General features: G+C 39.3%; 1 protein-coding gene across 3 annotated transcripts in view; it reads right to left on the minus strand.

The window, feature by feature from the left end:
* Positions 1-454: 454 nt before the first annotated feature.
* Positions 455-19,193, minus strand: part of CD163 (CD163 molecule) — a 34,161-nt gene continuing 15,422 nt past the window's right edge. Inside the window, exons 7-17 of one of the 3 annotated variants that reach the window (XM_017512290.2) lie at positions 16,714-17,028; positions 16,300-16,614; positions 15,839-15,931; positions 15,429-15,743; positions 14,001-14,321; positions 12,931-13,239; positions 12,527-12,565; positions 12,205-12,321; positions 10,726-10,821; positions 9,431-9,484; positions 455-681 (exon numbers count right to left, since the gene is read on the minus strand). In XM_017512290.2, the coding sequence (XP_017367779.1) occupies positions 9,462-9,484; positions 10,726-10,821; positions 12,205-12,321; positions 12,527-12,565; positions 12,931-13,239; positions 14,001-14,321; positions 15,429-15,743; positions 15,839-15,931; positions 16,300-16,614; positions 16,714-17,028 (1,943 nt within the window). In that variant the 3' untranslated portion in view covers positions 455-681; positions 9,431-9,461. Of the gene's footprint in view, positions 682-9,430; positions 9,568-10,725; positions 10,822-12,204; positions 12,322-12,526; positions 12,566-12,930; positions 13,240-14,000; positions 14,322-15,428; positions 15,744-15,838; positions 15,932-16,299; positions 16,615-16,713; positions 17,029-19,193 lie in introns of all 3 variants that reach the window. The other 2 variants (XM_017512288.1, XM_037732743.1) reach the window with 2 other exon arrangements.

Genomic DNA, 19,193 nt, shown 5'->3' on the forward strand with positions numbered 1-19,193 from the left:
AGTCTTTAATGGGGTTGTTTTCTTCTTGTAAATTTAAGTTTCTTACAGAGGCTGGATATTACACCTTTGTTAGATGCACAGTTTGCAAACATTTTCTCCCATTCTGTAGGTTGTCTGTTTACTGTCTTGATAGTTTATTTTGCTTTGAAGAAGCTCTTTAGTTAGATCCAATTTGTCAATTTTTGTTTGTATTGCAATTGCTTTTGGCTTTATCATAAAATCTTTCCCCTGCCCATGTCCTGAATTGTATTACCTAGGTTGTCTTCCAGGGTTTTTTTTTCAAGTTTTAGGTTTTACATTATTCAAACCAAATAAGAAAAAATATATAGCACTGTATATGCAAATTGAAACGCTGTCAAATAAAAGACATTATAATATACTTAGGAAACTCTAGAAAAAATTAGGAAGCCCATTTAGAAATTAATAGAATCAAGAAAAAATAGTTAACACATACTCAAATCAATAATATTCTTAATTATTTATTTAATTCTCTTGAAAGTCTCATATACCCCGTCAAGTAGTCACATTCACAAACTTAACTTTCATACATTCAGCAGCACTCTTAGGAACACTAGGAGAAGAAGAACTCCATAGAAATGCAACTGTAATAGTCAGTGAGGGAGGTGAATTTCTGCTCCATTCAATAGTCCAGGTCTTCATCAAGGTATCTTCAAGGCTGAACTAAAACCATAAATAGAAAAATGTCACTTTCCTCTTCATATGCATATAAGAATTCATTACATTATAACAGAGACAGACTCACTTATGTTAGAAATTATACTACTTTCCTGATAAGAAACCTTAAATGCTATTTTTTTTAACTTCCCTGTGCATAAGAATTACTTTTATTCCATGGAAATACAGAGGAATTAACAAATGTCATTTTTAGGAGCTGGCAAGATGGCTGAATAGAAACAGCTCCAGTCTGCAGCTCCCACTGAGATCAAAGCAAAAGGTGGGTGATTTCTGCATTTCCAACTGAGTGGCGCCTGAAACCCCAGGGAGACAGACCCATTCACTCCCCTGTAAAGGGGGCTAAAGCCAGGGAGCCAAGTGGTCTTACTCAGCGGGTCCCATTCCCACTGAGCACAGCAAGCTATGAGAAACTCTGCTAGCACAGCCATCTGAAGTCAACCTCGGACAATCAAGCTTGGTCGGGGAGGGATGTCTGCCATTACTGAGACTTCAGTAGGTGGTTTTTGCCTGACAGTGCTAAGGAGGCCAGGAAGTTCAGTCTGGGCAGAACTCACCACAGCACGGCAAAGCGGCTGTGGCCAGACTGCCTCTCTAGATTCGTCTTCACTGGGCAGGGCATCTCTGAAAGAAAGGCATCATCCCCAGTGAGAAGGTTATAGATAAAATTCCCATCTCCCTGGGACAGAGAACCTGAGGGAAGGGGTAGCTAAGGGCGCAGCTTCAGCAAACTTAAATGTTCCCGTCTGCTGGCTCTGAGGAGAGCAGGGGGTCCTGACAGAGAATTGTCCCAGCACAGCACTGGAGCTCTGCTAAGGACAGACTGCCTCCTCAAGGGGATCCCTGACTCCCATGCCTCCAGACTGAGAGAGACCTCCCAACAGGGATTAACAGACACCTCATATAGTAGAGCTCTGGCTGGCATCAGGCCAGTACCCCTCTGGGATGAAGCTTCTACAGGAAGGAACAGGCAGAAATCTTTGCTGTTCTGCCACCTCCGCTGGTGACACCTAGGCAAATAGAGTCTGGAGTGGACCACCAGCAAACTGCAGCAGACCTGCTGCAGAGAGGCCTGTTAGAAGGAAAACTAGCAAACAGAAAGCAATAACATCAACATCAACAAAAAGGAATGTCACACAAAAACCCCAAACAAAGGTCATCACCCCAAACATCAAAGGTAGATAAATCCATGAAGACAGAAAAAAACTGTGCATAAGTGCTAAAAATTTCAAAAACCAGAATGGTGCTTTTTCCAAATGATCACAACTCCTCTCCAGCGAGGGCACGAAACTGTGCAGAAAATGAGTTTGATGAATTGACAGAAGCAGGCTTCAGAAAATGGGTAATAACAAACTCCTCCAAGCTAAAGGAGCACGTTCTAACACAATGCAAGGAAGCTAAGAACTTTGAAAAGGTTACAGGAACTGCTAAGTAGAATAACCAGTTTACAGAAGAAACTAAATGACCTGATGGAGCCGAAAACCACAGCATGAGAACTTTCTGAATCATACACAAGTATCAATAGCCGAATCAATCAAGTGGAAGAAAGAATATTAGAGATTGAAGAACAACTTACTGAAAAAAGGCATGAAGACAAGATCAGAGAAAAAAGAATGAAAATGAACAAAGCCTCCAAGAAATGTGGGACTATGTGAAAAGACTAACTCTATGATTGATTGGTGTACCTAAAAGTGACAAGGAGAATAGAACGAAGTTGGAAAATACACTTCAGGATACTATCCAGAAGAATTTCTCCAAACTAGCAAGACAGGTCAACATTCAAATTCAGGAAATACAGAGAACACCATAAAGATACTCCTCAAGAAGAGCAATCCCAAGACCCATAATCATCAGATTCACCAAAGTTGAAATGAAGGAAAAAATGTTAAGGGCAGCCAGAGAGAAAGGTCAGGTTACCTACAAAGGGAAGCCCACCAGACTAACAGCAAATCTTTCTGCAGACACCATACAAGCCAGATGAGAGTGGGGGCCAATATTTAACATTCTCAAAGAAAAAATTTTCAATCCAAAGTTTCATATCCAGCCAAACTAAGCTTCATAAGCAAAGGAGAAATAGGATCCTGTACAGACAAGCAAATGCTGAGGGATTTTGTCACCACCAGGCCTGCCTTACAAGAGCTCCTGAAGGAAGCATTGAATATGGAAAGGAAAAATCAGTACCAGTCACTGCAAGAACAAACCAAAATATAAAGGCCAATGACACTACGAAAAAACTGCATCAACTAATGTGCAAAATAACCAGCTAGCATCTTGATGACAGGATCAAATCACACATAACAATATTAACTTTAAATGTAAATGAGCTAAATGCCCCCAATTAAAAGATACAGACTGGCAAATTGGATAAAGAGTAAAGGCTCATCAGTGTGCTGTATTAAGGAGACCCATATCATGTGCAAAAACACACATAGGCTCAAAATAAACGGATGGGGACTTAACAAGCAAATGGAAAGCAAAAAAAAAGCAGAGGTTGCAATCCTAGTCTCTGATAAAACAGACTTTAAATCAACAAAGATGAAAAAAGACAAAGAAGGGCATTACATAATGGTAAAGGGATCAATGCAATAAGAAGAGATAACTATCCTCAATATATATGCACCCAATACAGGAACACCCAGTTCATAAAACAAGATGTTAGAGACCTACAAAAAGACTTAGACTACCACACAATAATAGTGGGAAACTTCAATACCCCATTGTCAATATCAGATGGATCAATGGGGCAGAAAATTAACAAGGATATTTAGGACTTGAACTCAGCTCTGGACCAAATGGACCTAATAGACATCTACAAAACTCTCCACCCCAAATCAACAGAATATACATTCTTCTCAGCACCACATAGCACTTTTTCTAAAATTAACCTCATAATCAGAAGTAAAACACTCCTCAGCAAATGCGAAAGAATAGAAAGCATAACAAAGTCTCTCAGACCACAGTGCCATCAAATTAGAACTCAAGATTAAGAAACTCACTCAATAACAACAATGAAAAAAAAAAAAAAAAAAAAAAAAAAAAAAAAAAAAAAAAAAAAAAAAAAAAAGAAGAAGAAGAAGAAAAAAGAAACTCATTCAAAACAACACAACTGCATGGAAACTGAACAATCTGCTCCTGAATGACTACTGAGTAAATAACAAAATTAAGGCAGAAATAACGAAGTTCTTTGAAACCAATAAGAACAAAGACAAAACATACCAGAATCTCTGGGACACAGCTAAAGCAGTGTTAAGAAGGAAATTTATAGCACTAAATGCACACATCAGAAAGCAGGAAATAGCTAAAATCAACATCCTAACACCACAATAAAAGAACTAGAGAAGCAAGAGCAAACAAATTCAAAAGCTAGCAGAAGACAAGAAATAACTAAGATCAGCAGAACTGAACTAGATAGAGACAGAAAAAAACCCTTCAAAAAATCAATCAATCCAGGATCTGGTTTTTTGAAAAGACAAAATAGACTGCTAGCCAGACTAATAAAGAATAGAAGAGAGAATAATCAAATAGATACAATAAAAATTGATAAAGGAGATATCACCACTGATCCCACAGAATTACAAACTACCGTCAGAGAATACTATAAACACATCTACACAAATAAGCTAAAAAATCTAGAAGAAATAGATAAATTCCTCAACACATACACCCTCCCAAGACTAAACCAGGAAGAAGTCAAATCTCTGAATAGAACAATAACAAGTTATGAAACTGAGGAAGGAATTAATAGCCTACCATCCAAAACAAACAAACAAACAAAAAGCCCAGGACCAGATGAATCCACAGCCAAATTTTGCCAGAAATACAAAGAAAAGCTAATACCATTCCTTCTGAAACTATTTCCAAATTAGAAAGGGAGGGACTCCTCCCTGACTCATGTTATGAGGCCAGCATCATCCTGATACCAAAACCTGGAATAGACACACACGAAAAAAGGAAATTTCAGGCCAATATCTCTAATGAACATTGATGGGAAAATCCTTAATAAAATACTTGCAAACTGAATCCAGCAGCACATCAAAAAGTACCATGATCAAGTTGGTTTCACCCCTGGGATGCAAGGCTGGTTCAAAATACAAAAATCAATAAATGTAATCCATCATATAAACAGAACCACAGACCAAAACGACATGATTACCTCAATAGATACAGAAAAGGCCTTCGATAAAATTCAACACCTTTTCATGCTAAAAACTCTCCATAAGCTAGGTATTGATGGAACATATCTCAAAATAATAAGAGCTATTTATGACAAACCCACAGCCAATATCATACTGAACGGTAAAAGCTGGAAACATTCCTTTTGAAAACCGGCACAAGACAAAGATGCCCTCTCTCACCACTTCTATTCAACAGAGTATATTGGAAGTTTTGGCCAGGGCAATCAGGCAAGAGAAGGAAATAAAGGGTATTCAGATAGAAAAAGAGGAACTGAAATTACCTCTGTTTATGGATGACATGCTTGTATATTTAGAAAACCCCATTGTCTCAGTTCAAAATCTCCTTAAGCTGATAAGCAACTTCGGCAATGTCTCAGGATACAAAATCAATGTGCAGAAATCACAAGCATTTCTGTATACCAATAATAGACAAGCAGAGAATCAAATCATGAGTGAACTCCCATTCACAATTGCTACAGAGAGAATAATATACCTAGGAAAACAACTTACAAGGGATATAAAGGACCTCTTCAAGGAGAACTACAAACCAGTGCTCAAGGAAATAAATGAGGACACAAACAAATGAAAAAACATTCCATGCTTATAGTTAAAAAGAGTCAATATTGTTAAAATGGCCATTTTGCCCAAAATTATTTACAGATCCAATGCTATCTCCATCAAGCTACCATTGACTTTCTTCACAGAATTAGAAAAAACTACTTTAAATTTCGTATGGAACCAAAAAAGAGATTGTATAGCCAAGATGATCCTAAGCAAAAAGTACAAAGCTGGAGGCATCACGCTACCTGATTTCAAACTATACTACAAGGCTACAGTAACCAAAACAGCATGGTATTGCTACCCAAACAGATATAGACCAATGGAACAGAACAGGGGCCTCAGAAATAACACCACACGTGTACAACCATCTGGTCTTCAACAAACCTGACAAAAACAAACAATGGGGAAAAGATTCCCTATTTAATAAATGGTGCTGGGAAGATTGACTAGCCATATACAGAAAATAAACTGGATCCCTTCCTTACACCTTATACAAAAACTAACTCAAGATGCATTAAAGATTTAAACATAACACCTAAAACCACAAAAATGTGAGAAGAAAACCTAGACAATACCATTCAGTACATAGGCATGGGCAAAGACTTCAAGACTAAAACACCGAAAGGAATTGCAACAAAAGCAACATTTGACAAATGGGACCTAATTAATCTAAAGAGCTTCTACACAGCAAAAGACACTATCATCAGAGTAAACAGGCAACCTACAGAATGGGAGAAAATTTTTGCAATCTATGCATCTGACAAGTCTAGCATCCAGAATCTACAAGGAACTTAAACAAATTTATAAGAAAAAAACAATCCCATCAAAAAGTGGGAATATGAACAGACACTTCTCAAAAAAAGACATTTATGTTGTCAACAAACATATGTAAAAAAGCTCATCATCACTAATCATTAGAGAAATGCACATCAAAACCACAATGAGACACCATCTCATGCTAGTTAGAATGGCGATTATTAAAAAGTCAGGAAACAACAGATGCTGAATAGGATGTGGAGAAATAGGAATGCTTTTACACTGTTGGTGGCAGTGTAAATTAGTTCAGCCATTGTGGAAGACAACATAGCAATTCCTCAAGGATCTAGAACCAGAAATACCATTTGGCCCAGCAATCCCATTACTGGGTATATACCCAAAGAATTATAAATAATTCTATGATAAAGACACATGCACATGTATGTTTATTGCAGCACTATTTACAATAGCAAAGACATGGAACCAACTTAAATGCCCATCAAAAATAGACTGGATAAAGAAAATGTGGCACATATACACCATGGAATACCACGCAGCCATAAAAAAGGATAAGTTCATGTCCTTTGAAGGGACATGGATGAAGCTGGAAACCATCATTCTCAGCAAACTAACACAAGAACAGAAAACCAAACACTGCATATTCTCACACATAAATGGGAGTTGAACAACGAGAAACACATGGACACAGGGAGGGAAACGGTACACCAGGCCCTGTGAGGGGGTGGGTGGTAAAGGCGGGGAGAGCATTAGGACAAATACCTAATGCATGTGGGGCTTAAAACCTAGATGATGTATTGATCGGTGCAGCAAAGCACATGAAACAAACCTGCATGTTCTGCACATGTATCCCATAATTTAAAGTAAAATTTTTAAAAAACAAGAAACATTATTTTCAAAATCACCCTCATGTGATTCTGAAGCAGTTATTAAGCAGTGATTACTCTTTAAGGAAAAAGTAGTTCGATTATTATTTATCACATCAGAAAACATTCATATGCTTCAGATTATAAATCAAAACTTATTCATAGTTCTCATTTTACAACACTGCCAGAATATTTAGCTTCTTTATGCACATTGAAATGCATAATTTTATAGATGTAAACATTATATTTAATTATAGCCAACATACACATAGAATCATGTTGTGATATTTTACAGGTGATTTTTCCTTTTTTGATTGGATAAATCATAATTTTTCCCGCCACTACTCCAATCACTTTCTTTCTAGTTTTTTGCCACTATCAACAACATTGCAAAAAGGAATCTTTGTGTATTTGTCATTACATACTAGTGACTTTATTGGTATTGGAAGAAACTCTCAGGGATAGAATTGCTGGGTCAAAGGATCTGTGAAGCTTTGAAAATAATTTTTCCTGTATGAGGCGGGTTTTTTGGTTATGCAGTTGTCTGGAAGCCGCTTGATAAGGCTGTCCGCAGAGGCGCTGCTGGGCTGCCTCGGGCTCAGCCCGGCCGCTGGGCAGTCCTCCTGGGTTTTGCTTACACTGCTGAGGTTAGACCCGCCTTCCCAATGGCAGGCGTCATTCCCCCCACCAAGCTCCATCCTCCCGGCTGGAGTTCAAACTGATGTGCTGGCTGCAAAACTCTAGCAGGAGGGCTTCCGTTTGCTGGACTTTGTGGGGGTGGGACCCGCCAAGCCATAGCTCCTATTTCCCTGCTTTCAACTCTCCGTTTCTTGCCAGATTGCTTTCTCCAAAGGTTACCATATCTCACACTTCCAAGAGCAGTGTTTGAAATGAACTTTTTCTCTGTATTCCCACCAGTAATCAATATTAATGGTATTTTATATTTTTGTTAGTCTGATTTGTATAAAGTGATACCTCATTGTTAATTATAATTCCAGTCCTCCGGACACTTAAAAATATCTGTCATTTGAAATTCGTTTTGTGCAAATTGTCTTTTCATACCTTTGCCCAATTATCCATTGGATGTTACACATACCCATACATACACACAATTTACATTCACATATATTAACCCTTTTGTGCTCTGTACAATTTATAAGAACTCCATGTATACGTGTGTGTGTATGTAGTATGTAAAATTTGCTCTGCATTTTATAGATGTCCACAATTTACATTTTGTGCACTTTGAGTTCCAACTTTCGTCCTTTGTCTCATCTGTTTCTTATATGCCATAAATAATATTTCTATAAGAAATACTTCCTCTACATTTCATTTCTAGATGTAGTTGTCCCCAAATTGTCATTTTAAAACAGAAAATGTATCCAGTAACTCATTTCACAATCTTTTTCTTTTGATGTATAGCTTAACTATACATCTTGTTCACATTTTAAATTTTTTCTCTTTTATGTTTTTCTCATGAAAGCAAGTCGTAAAATGCAATTCTAATCATCTTGTCTCATCCGAAACTTTCAAAGCTCTTCACCACCTCCTCAACAGACCCCAAAATGAAATTCGAGCATAAAATATAGCAGGTAAGACCATTCATTAAAGGGCTCTATGCAGCCTTTCCAGCTTAGACGCCCACCACCTTTTCTCTCCGCATGACCTGTTCATATTACCGCCTAGAGACTATGCTATCTTTTATTAAACAATCGTGTCTTTGCCAATAATATCTTTTATCTCTGTCTCTTGAGTGCTGAAAGTGCTACTTGTTACCATTAATATGTTCAATATATGTTCTTGAATAAAAAACTTCTTATAGTTCCCTAAAGGCATGGTTCTTTTTTCTGCCTCTAGTTTGCACATACTGTGTCCTTTCTTTGGAATTGTCTATTTTTCAGTCATTTTTAAAGTTTACCTTTAAATATCACATCATCTTACAGCAACCCCAAATTTTCTCAGGGAAACTTTCTGTATTCTTGTAATGTCTTGAATAATTGTTGCCATAGCATGTATTATACAATGCAGATGAATAGTATGTCTTATCTTTTTCCTTAAATGATACCTGTAATGTCTTCAAAAGACTTATTTATATTTGTTTACTCAGTTTCTCCTTAGCTCTATGGATGCGTTATTATTGCTTACTATATATGTGTGTGTGTATAATTAAAAGATGAATGAGTCATTTTATCATAAGCTTTTACATATTCTCAATATAGATATATACGTATACAAACATATACACATAAGCATATAAAATATGTATACATACATTCTTTCTTTCTAATGCCAGAGGAGCTCTCAGTCCTCAAAAGAAATGTAGCTGTTTTGAACAATGACTCATAAATTCTCATCACTCACCTCACTGGGTTACAAATTCCCATTTTCCTTTTCAGTGTGCCTCCGAATGGCCTTCTTTTTCATTCCAGAAATAGGAAGAAATTTAGACACAGAAATTAGTTCAGCAGCATTGAAATCAGCTGACTCATTGGAATTTTCTGAAAGGAAGAAAATAATTACTGGGAAATAAACCAGACCTCTCCTCAAGTAACTGTGAGCCTCTCTGAGCAACTAAAAACACTAGCCACAAGCATGTGTGATTTCGAGGGCAGAGAGAGTCTCTCCTATTCCTTTCCTTAAATATGTTTCCTGACAAAGTAACAGTACATGTGTCTTATACCTTAAATATGATCCCTGACACGGTAGCAGATGCATAATTCTTTGGATTGAAGAAGTGAGGAAGCCCCCTCTCAGAAGGTCAGGGACCTTTCCTGGAGTAAAGACAATGGGTTTTTGGATATTTCTTCCAACTCAGTAAATTTATGCTGCCCAGAGGCAGAATTAGTACATCCATGCTAAACTGAAGTTCAAGGACAAAGCAGCATGATGTGATGAAAAATAAGGCTAGTCCTGTGGATTTTGCAATAAAGATATGGAAAGTTTAAGCTTTTAGACTTTTAGGGAAATTATAATAAATATGAAGCTATAGAAAAAAAGTAATAGGAAATGGGAATGCAAGAAACTGTGAAAAACATACCTAGGTCAGAGGATACAAAGTAGCAGACATGTAGGATGAACAGTCTAGAGGTCTAATGTACAACATGAAGATTATAGGTACTACAATTGTACTGTATATGAGATTCATGGTAAGTGAGGAGGTTTTGGCTGCTCTTGCCACAAGAGCAAAAAAGTAACTATGTCAGATGATAGATGTGTTAATTTGCTTTGCTTTAGTAAGCTTTTTACTGTCTATATACATCCCATAAAATTTTGTTGGATGCTTTAAATATACACAACAAAATGTATTTAAAGAAAAAAGTTAAACTGTCACTTATGACAGTCACAGTTTTGTAAGATTAATATAGATTAATATCTGTTTTAATAAAAGGAAGACCAGCTCAGAATATTCTGCTGCATGGTCTTTTGCATACCTCCGTCAGGAATAATCACAGGCCTCTTAAGCTAAAGGCCTCCCTATGATTGCAATTTTGATGTTCACTAAGAATAATTTTCAGTCATTCTTGTCCCTTTATGCATCTAAGCTTCCTACTACATTTTTAGATTTTTTTACTGCTTATCAAAGTAAAATGTCTAGGCCTCAATTGAAGCCACTGGTCTGAACCCCAGGGCAACAGACCCTCCAAGAACCTACAGACCTGAGGAATTTATTAGGTCCAGATCATCTGCATTCAGGCAAGAATTCATCTCCCGGTATTGAATTTGGTGGACAACATTCTCTCCTCTTGAGGAAACTGACAACAGAGATCCTAGGTTAGAGATCAGCCATCTTCATAAGAATTTTCTTTCCTGTATGTGCGCTTTTTCCCAGCGCTGCAAACATACCTCATCCTTATCCATGCTATTGTTTCTACCCCGTCCTACCACCACGCTCTTCCCGTATCATGCCACACACTCAAATGAAATAGGCACAAGGCTAAATCTTCCCCACTGCCATTGTAGTAATATAACAACCCACTTTTCTTCCCCAAGTAAGCCAGCGGTCTTCCATAACTCACTGGAGCTTTTCTTAAGTCTCTCTAAAAGTCTTTTCTCTCCCCTCCATTCTCACTGTGGTTTTAGTACTTTTGATTTTTCTCCGCAACTGTTAGAAAATGCCATCCCTCTCAGTCATGTGGTTTTCCTTGACTCCTTCATACATCCTGTGGCCAAAGATCTTCCTAAAAGACCTCAGACCATTTCACCCCCTACATAATACTCTTTAATGCTATGAATCTTACTGTGAAACATAAGAACGTCATAATTTGTGCCTTTTCTCTTCTTCAGACTTAGCAGCCTCTCTCCTGACACTCAACTTTTACTCCCCCCGCCCCACAGAAAAAAAACCAGAAATGCTTCTTCCTTTACGCGTCTCTACACTTGTACATCGTCTTTTCTAGAATGTTCCTCATCCAATTGTCTGAGCCTCTATGTTGAAAATTTGTCCCCCAAACCTCTTTGAAGCCTCCAGTAACCCCCTTCCTTTCAGTTAATCACTCCCTTCCCTGTGCCACTTTCGTTCCTTATTCCTATTAATGTAGAAGTATAATGGCTGCATTGTAGTGTATTTGTTTACATAGGTATCTCTTCCACTAGACTTGAAGGTTCCACCAAGATTTATTGCCCATGTCTGTATCTTCAGAGCCTAATACATTGCTCAACAGAACAGCAAAATTTCCAATAAGGCGATTGATTACAGTAAGAGAAAATAAATGTTGAGGCAAAATGCCATCCTAAACAATATATAAGATACTCATTCTGAACTTTCAATTCTATAATGCTCTCATTAAGCAGGTAGATAGAGCACAAGAATCATCAATGCAACCTAAAGCCCCATTTCTCCTCAGAAATCGTATTCCTTCTATTTAAAAAAAGAAAAAAAAAAAATAGGGCTCCCTGTGTTGCGGAGGCTGGTCTTGAACTCCTGGACTCAAGTGATCCTCCTGCCTTGGCCTCCCAAAGTGCTGGGATTACAGGTGTGAGCCACCATGCCTGGCCCTTCCCTCTGTTTTGAGAAACTGCTCAAGCTTCTTTTAGATTCCATCTTTCTGGCCATTAGACTTGAGTCTAATATTTTTTCTTCCCAAGAACTTCCTTATCCTGTAGACACGTTAGATAAACCCTAATTTGATTCAAACCTGCAAGCCGCTGTCTTTGTCTTCGCTTTCGAGTCAAGAATAATGCGACGAAGATGACCAACAGAACAACCCCGAGGATCCCGACTGCAATAAGGGAGGACTGGCGGGATGAGCGACCTAAGTAAATATCAAGAGACAGGATATGTCTTATGGAAAATGCCAAGGTCCCTAGTCACTGACTCTCTCTTAGGTCAAACACAGGATCCCTGAGGTAAATATCAAATCCGCAGAACCTCTTCTCACCTAAAATTTCTAAACAACAACAACAAAAAATCTATGTATGCATATAATTGGTCCCATGATCATAAACTCCATAATATACCTGTTGTGGCCTTTTGTGGGTTTTTGTGCTCTGAAATATCTGTAGGAGAAAAGAGATAGAGGCTTAATTCTTTGAGTGATATATAGAACAAACATTTTTATTTCCTTGTCTGAACTCTTAGTCCCTCTCAACCAAGTAAATAACTCTTTCCCACCTAAAACTAGAGTCCTCGAGTCTTGTTTCTCTGCACAATGGATATAGTCATATGCTTCTCCTTGGTGAAGGCCAGTATGTAACAATTGTTTTCATCATTCTTTCAGTAGAGACATTATGCTTTTCTAATGAGAATCCCCACCAGATCCCTGTGTTGATAAGTCTGATTTTTACACAACACGGGTTCATCACTGTCCAACCCCTCTTTGCTGCCAGGGATTACAAACTCAATCCAGCCTTCCGGCACTTACTTGTACAATTCACTGCAGCATCTTCCTTGTGCCCACATTCACTGTGGCCCCAGCGTCTGGCAGGACAATCCCACAAGGAAGACTCATTCCCTTTGCACTTGACTTCACTGAGCCATATGGGTCCAGTCCCCTGACCAAACTCTGCTTCTTTGAATGCTTTCAAAGCTGGACCACAGCCAAGTTGTTGACACACCACGTGGGCATCGTTCAAGTCCCAGGAGTCATCACACACCGTCCCCCAGGAGCCTCCATGCCAGATCTCCACACGTCCGGAACAGGAAGTAGGTCCTTCTTGAAGTCTTATCTTGTCTGAAAAATCAGAGACATGTAGGCTATTTCTAAGATTTCTAAAAGCTTCCAAGAGTTCACAGGGGAAAAGAGAGATTTGAAACTTAAAAAAAAAAAAAACTATTTAAAATGTTACTGAATGTGCATTTTTTAATTTCTATTTTTACAAAATTTATCTTTTATGAGAGGACTTGTCATTTCAGCAAACTAGGTGTATTTCATCCTGCATCTAAGATACATGGTGTGACTCAGTAAATGTTAAATGATTAAAGTTAACATTATAAATATGTGATGTCAGTTTCTTTCAAGTAGACACGATCTTGGGAAATTTCCAGGTTGATAGAAATCTCACATTTCAAGAAGATGTCGAGTGTAGAAATACTTCAGGACTGATCTTTCTGACTGCTTTTCTCCTTATATTAGTGTAACAAGATAATATTTGAAAAATGGGAAAGGTAAAGTAGACCATGCAACAGTCAAATATTAAATTTGCCTTCTCCTCAGAGAAGGCAATTGAAAAAACCTTTCCAGCAGACCATGGGAAGTATGATCTCCTTTGGAATAATAATCACTGGTCCTGAATACCTGCAGGTCAAATTAAATAAAATCAACTACACCATCCAAGTGGAATAGATATTACCCACAGGTTACCCATCCTTGCTTAATTAGATCTAACACCTTAAGCCAGTATGAGAAGAGAAAAATAAAATCCAATGTGCCTTATCAGAAGATGAGAGTGGGGCTGCAGAATGGAATTTTCATACGGGTCGATGGATACTCACTGTCACATATGATCCAGGTCTCCTCCGAGGGGTTGGCCAGTCTCTGCTCCCATGGAGATGACAGGCACTGCCACAGCGTGTCAGGTCCTTTTGGGCACTGAACATTGTCCACCCACATGGGAATGGACGTTGCCTTCTCTGAAGACACAGCGTTGATTTTCCCCCTATCTCCGCAGCCCAGCTGCCTGCACACCACACTCACAGTGGTTTCAGACATGCCACTCCTGCCAACACTGCCCCAGGCTCCATGGTAAAAAACTTCCAAACGCCCTGCGCAGGCCTCTCTGCTGGCTTCACTGGTCAGTCTCAGAGACATGAACTCTGCAGTGAAACACAGAATTAGTAGTTTTGCATCTTTCCTGAAGATTTAGATACTCCTTCCCTTTACCTTGATGTAAGAGTGGCTTTAAAAATAGGTACAATATGTCAGTTACTAATAATTCTTTAGTAACTTCTGGATAATTTCATAGATGTTATTAAAACAGAGTATTTATTCTACAAATATATTGCAGTTTTTTAGTCTTAGGTTTTGTACTCAGGGACCTCTTTAGATTACCCTCAATGATTCTAAGAGGATTTCCAGATCTCAAACGCTCAGAGCCTTTTTCAATTACATAGTTTGGATTTTTTCCCCACAAATACTCTGGTGGTGGTTGTTGTTTTGCAACTGTCTTTGATAGTTAAAATTGTCAGACACTTCGACACTAAAATCAATGTTTTGTGTACATGTCTTAAAATGACATCGTTCGTTTGCTGACACTTCAGTTTTGCTGTGCATGTCTTCTACCAGACTTATGTCATTAAAACAGGAATAAATCACTTCTGGCGTACAGAGTTTTTCACTTCCTTAAGTTACTGAATCATAGTACTGTTTCTCCCAATATATTATGAAATAGTATGTTTTTAGATTTCAGAATGTTTTCTAAAACTCATCATGTATACAAAGCAAGGACAGTAATCTCATGTTAATTTTTGTTTCTATGACAAGTAAATCTCATTTATCTGCCATGAAAAATTGTTTGGGCATGGTAATTATCTTTTTTTACTGTAGAATGATGCACCATATGTATTTCTTCTTGTCCCATTAAATCTACTTCTTTATTAATACTGTAATTATCAGGTGGTGCCATGCGGATCGCTCTCTAATATCCAGCTCCAAACATATCTATTAAAAACCTTCATTATTAGCTCTGTTGTCATCTTCATTATCTACAAGACCATTTCTGGTCTCTTCTCTTTACAATAGCACACCACGTTGCACATGAAGTAGCACTGGCTCATCAAACTCAAGCTTCTGGTATCCCGACTCCTGAGCTCATTCCTTTTGGACCTGCTTTTCAGGAAAATCTTTAAGATTAATATCCCTCACTACTCGTCTTCAGTCCTTTCTCTGTGGAATTGTGACCAGAGGTTATAGGCATAATTTACCTGAGCAGATGACTCCTGCATCCTCCTTGTGCCTGCAATTTTGCTGCCCCCAGCCATGTGAATGGCACTGCCAAATGCGGGATTCTTCTCCATTGCATTTCATCTCATCCAGCCAGATGGGCCCTGTTCCTTCCCCAAAATAAGCAGAACCAGTGGCATTCACGGCCTCTCCACAGCCCAGCTGTCTGCACACGACATGGGCGTCACTCAGGTCCCAGCTGTCATCACAGATGGTGCCCCAGGAGCCCTCATGATAGATCTCTACTCTCCCGGCACAGCGACCTCCCCCGTTTACCAGGCGAAGTTGACCACTCTCTGCAAAGAGAAATGAAAATATTAATAACAAGCATTCCAAAGGATTGAGGAATGCATGTTATTCATATTTTCATAGATTGGTCACAGAGTCTCACCTATGCAGGGCACAGCACTTTCTTCTGGAGTGGTAGGCGTTGTCGGGCCCAAGGATGATGAATTGCACGGGGACAGGGTTTGGGATTGGTTCCCTGCAAACGCCAAAGTACTCAGTCATACGAGATACAAAAGGCTGGGGGCTCAGGTGGAATGTTATCTGCATGAGTGAGGACAGGCATAGCTTAGAGAGAGAGGGGAAGGTGGACGGTCAGCAAGTTTGGAATAAATCAGGTGCTTTGAGGTGGGCTTGGCTCATAGTAAGCACTGGACAACTATGACTCCATCAAAATTAGGTTTGCTCACTCTCTGAAAAGACAAATGAGGTTAATATTCGAAGCATGAATTAGTATTCATTCTTCTCATGACCCTTCAAAATGGATCATGGCCTTTCACTTTTGTTCTTCATCCCTAGGTACACCTGCTCTTACGACCCATCACTGGCTGCCCTTCATTCTCTTACCTGAGCAGATCACAGAGGCCACTTGCCCTGAAGGACACAGTGAAGCACCCAGAGCAGTTACAGGACAATCTCCTATGTGCCGCTCAGTCCCAGTGCAGTAAAACATATGCCTCCAGACCTGACCACTTCCTTTTCCGAAACGTGCTCCTTTTGGGGTAGAAAGGGCGACTCCACATTTAAGCTGCTGGCAAAGAACGTGGGCATCTTCTATGTCCCAGTGAGAGCTGCAGAGGGATCCCCAGGTCCCAAGGGTTTTGAGCTCCACTCTGCCCTCACATGGGGTCTCGCCGTTCACCAAGCGAATTTCCGTGTATCCTGCAAGGAGACACGGCTTTAGAAAAAGTCAGCTATGACTCCCTAACCCTATCCCTTTTATAGTATGGGAACTGATTCAACGTGTTATGTGGGTCTTACTTGAGCAGACTACTCCAACATCCCTGCTGTGGCTACAAGTTCCGTCTGGGCGGGATGCTATGGGGCAGAGTGAAAGATGGGACTCATGTCCCTCACACTGGAATTCTTCAGCCCAGATCTGTCCATTTCCCTCCCCAAAGTGAGCTCCCCCCAGGATAGAGACAACAGTGCCACACTGTAATTCCCTGCATAGCACACTGGCAGCTTCCAGAGAGAAATCAGAATCACAGACGGAGCCCCACGAGTCGCCATGCTTCACTTCAACACGTCCAGAACAGGGGATGTCCCCTCCAACCAGTCTGGGTTCCCTGTGGGCTGAAAAATAAATATCATTTCAGTGAGAGACAACATGACTCCCAGATTTCCGTTCACGATGAGGGTGAGGAAGGTGGTGCGGAGTGGGAAAGGGAGACCAGAGCGTGTTCAGTGATTTCCTACACTCGTTTGTCTTGGCCTTTCTGCCTGGAGTTGGGTATGGATAATTCTAGACCTCCCTATGCCTAGCTGAACTCGTCCATCTGAGAGGATTCTGAGAATTTACCTTGTGCAGTCAGCCATCCTCAGAGCCAATGATAACTCTGTTCTTCAAACATGTTGCTTAATTTATTCATAATAACATTAGAGACCGCAAACAATATATACATTCTATCTCTATCTCAGTCTTGTACTCATTCCTCCATGTGCTACATACAGTCTGGGCTTTGCTCAACCTTTTTGAATTGTACTATGTAAAGTTTTTCAATATACTGCTAATTTTCCAAATGAACATCAGACTTCTTCCTTTTGACGCCTGTTACACTTGGTACACGTGACCGTTCTTTCTCCCATTTTCTCCTCTTCCCTTTCTGACAGTGCTTTATCAAAACATGTCATGTATTCCTTGAGTCAAGGTTCTGTCCATAACCTTCTCATCTGCTCAATGGACATGTCTCAACTGCCAATAAATATATTTTCATCCATACTTTTTTCTTTAACTTTAGGTTCACAAACACATTTGCTTAGACATGTGGAGCTTAAAGTATTCAAAGTTGAATGAATTATTGTATGACAAGTCCACTATATTATTTACTTAATTAGTGATATCTAGACCAAATTAGAATCACCTAAATTGAACCACTTTATCTCACCACAAATAACGGTAATAATGATGGTAGTGAACATTAAGTGAGCATCTACTATATTATACATATGGCATTCCAATGAGCATTTAACAAACACTATTTCATTTAATCCTTAAAATTGCCTTAGGAGATAATTGTTAATATAATTCTGATTTTATAGACAAGGAATCTGAAACATAGAGAGGTGGGGTGTAGTGATTTGCTAAGGCCACACAGCAAATTACTACAGAATCAGTAAGGGGACAGAATTTGAAGTCAGACTGTATTCCAGAGCCTACAGTGTTGACCCTCACAATGCATTACACACACAGAAAACCACCATATCTCTCGGTCCTCCAGTGTATTTCTTCTTCCCCATATTTATTGCTATTTATTGCCATAAAGAGATTTGTCATGATCTGTCAGGCAGACCTCTACAATAGCTTCCTAAATTGTTTCCTTTCTCCAAGAAATTTATGCCATGATTATAAATATGTATTAATAAATTTCAAATATTTTCATGTGATGTTTTATCTTTCGATGACTTAATGTTTCCTTACAATTTATGCAATAATCTTTTACATGATTTCATATAATTATGTATACATTAATTAATCCAAAAGTATCAATGTAATGACTTATAATGTAAGTCATCTGACTCCTTTAGATATTTGAGGATGGGTGGGTTACAAAGGCTGCCACGGGCCGGGCGCGGTGGCTCAAGCCTGTGATCCCAGCACTTTGGGAGGCTGAGGCGTGTGGATCACGAGGTCAGGAGATCGAGACCATCCTGGCCAACACGGTGAAACCCCGTTTCTACTAAAAATACAAAAAAAAATTAGCTGGGCCTGGTGTCGTGTGCCTGTAGTCCCAGTTACTCGGGAGGCTGAGGCAGGAGAATTGCTTGAACCCAGGAGGCAGAGGTTGCAGTGAGCCGAGATTGTGCCACTGCACTCCAGCCTGGCGCCTGGAGGCAAAGTGAGACTCTGTCTCAAAAAAAAAAAGGCTGCCAGAATTCAGTCTGTCAGTGAAGATAGAAAATAATACTAAAAACAATAATTATAATCATATTAGCTCACATGTTTTTTTAGCTCACTGTGTAATTCCTGTGAGGTGGGCCCTATTACTATTCCCATTTTTCTTCCGAGCAAACTGCAGCATAAAGAGCTTTCATAGATTCCCTAATTTCATCCAGCAACTACAAGGTAAAATAAGGAGAGATGACAAACACTAATTCCTTAGTACACTTGCTGACCTTATCTGAGGGGCTGTCCTACCACCTAGCCCCAGCCAGCGTTCAGTCTTGGTGGAGCTGAGGGCAGCAGGATGGGGGAGGGAAGGGAGCCAAAGGAGGGACAGCTTGTCTTTTTTTTTTTTTTT

Source organism: Cebus imitator, unplaced genomic scaffold (genome assembly GCF_001604975.1).
Source record: "Cebus imitator isolate Cc_AM_T3 unplaced genomic scaffold, Cebus_imitator-1.0 Scaffold469, whole genome shotgun sequence".
NCBI classification, from domain to species: domain Eukaryota; kingdom Metazoa; phylum Chordata; class Mammalia; order Primates; family Cebidae; genus Cebus; species Cebus imitator.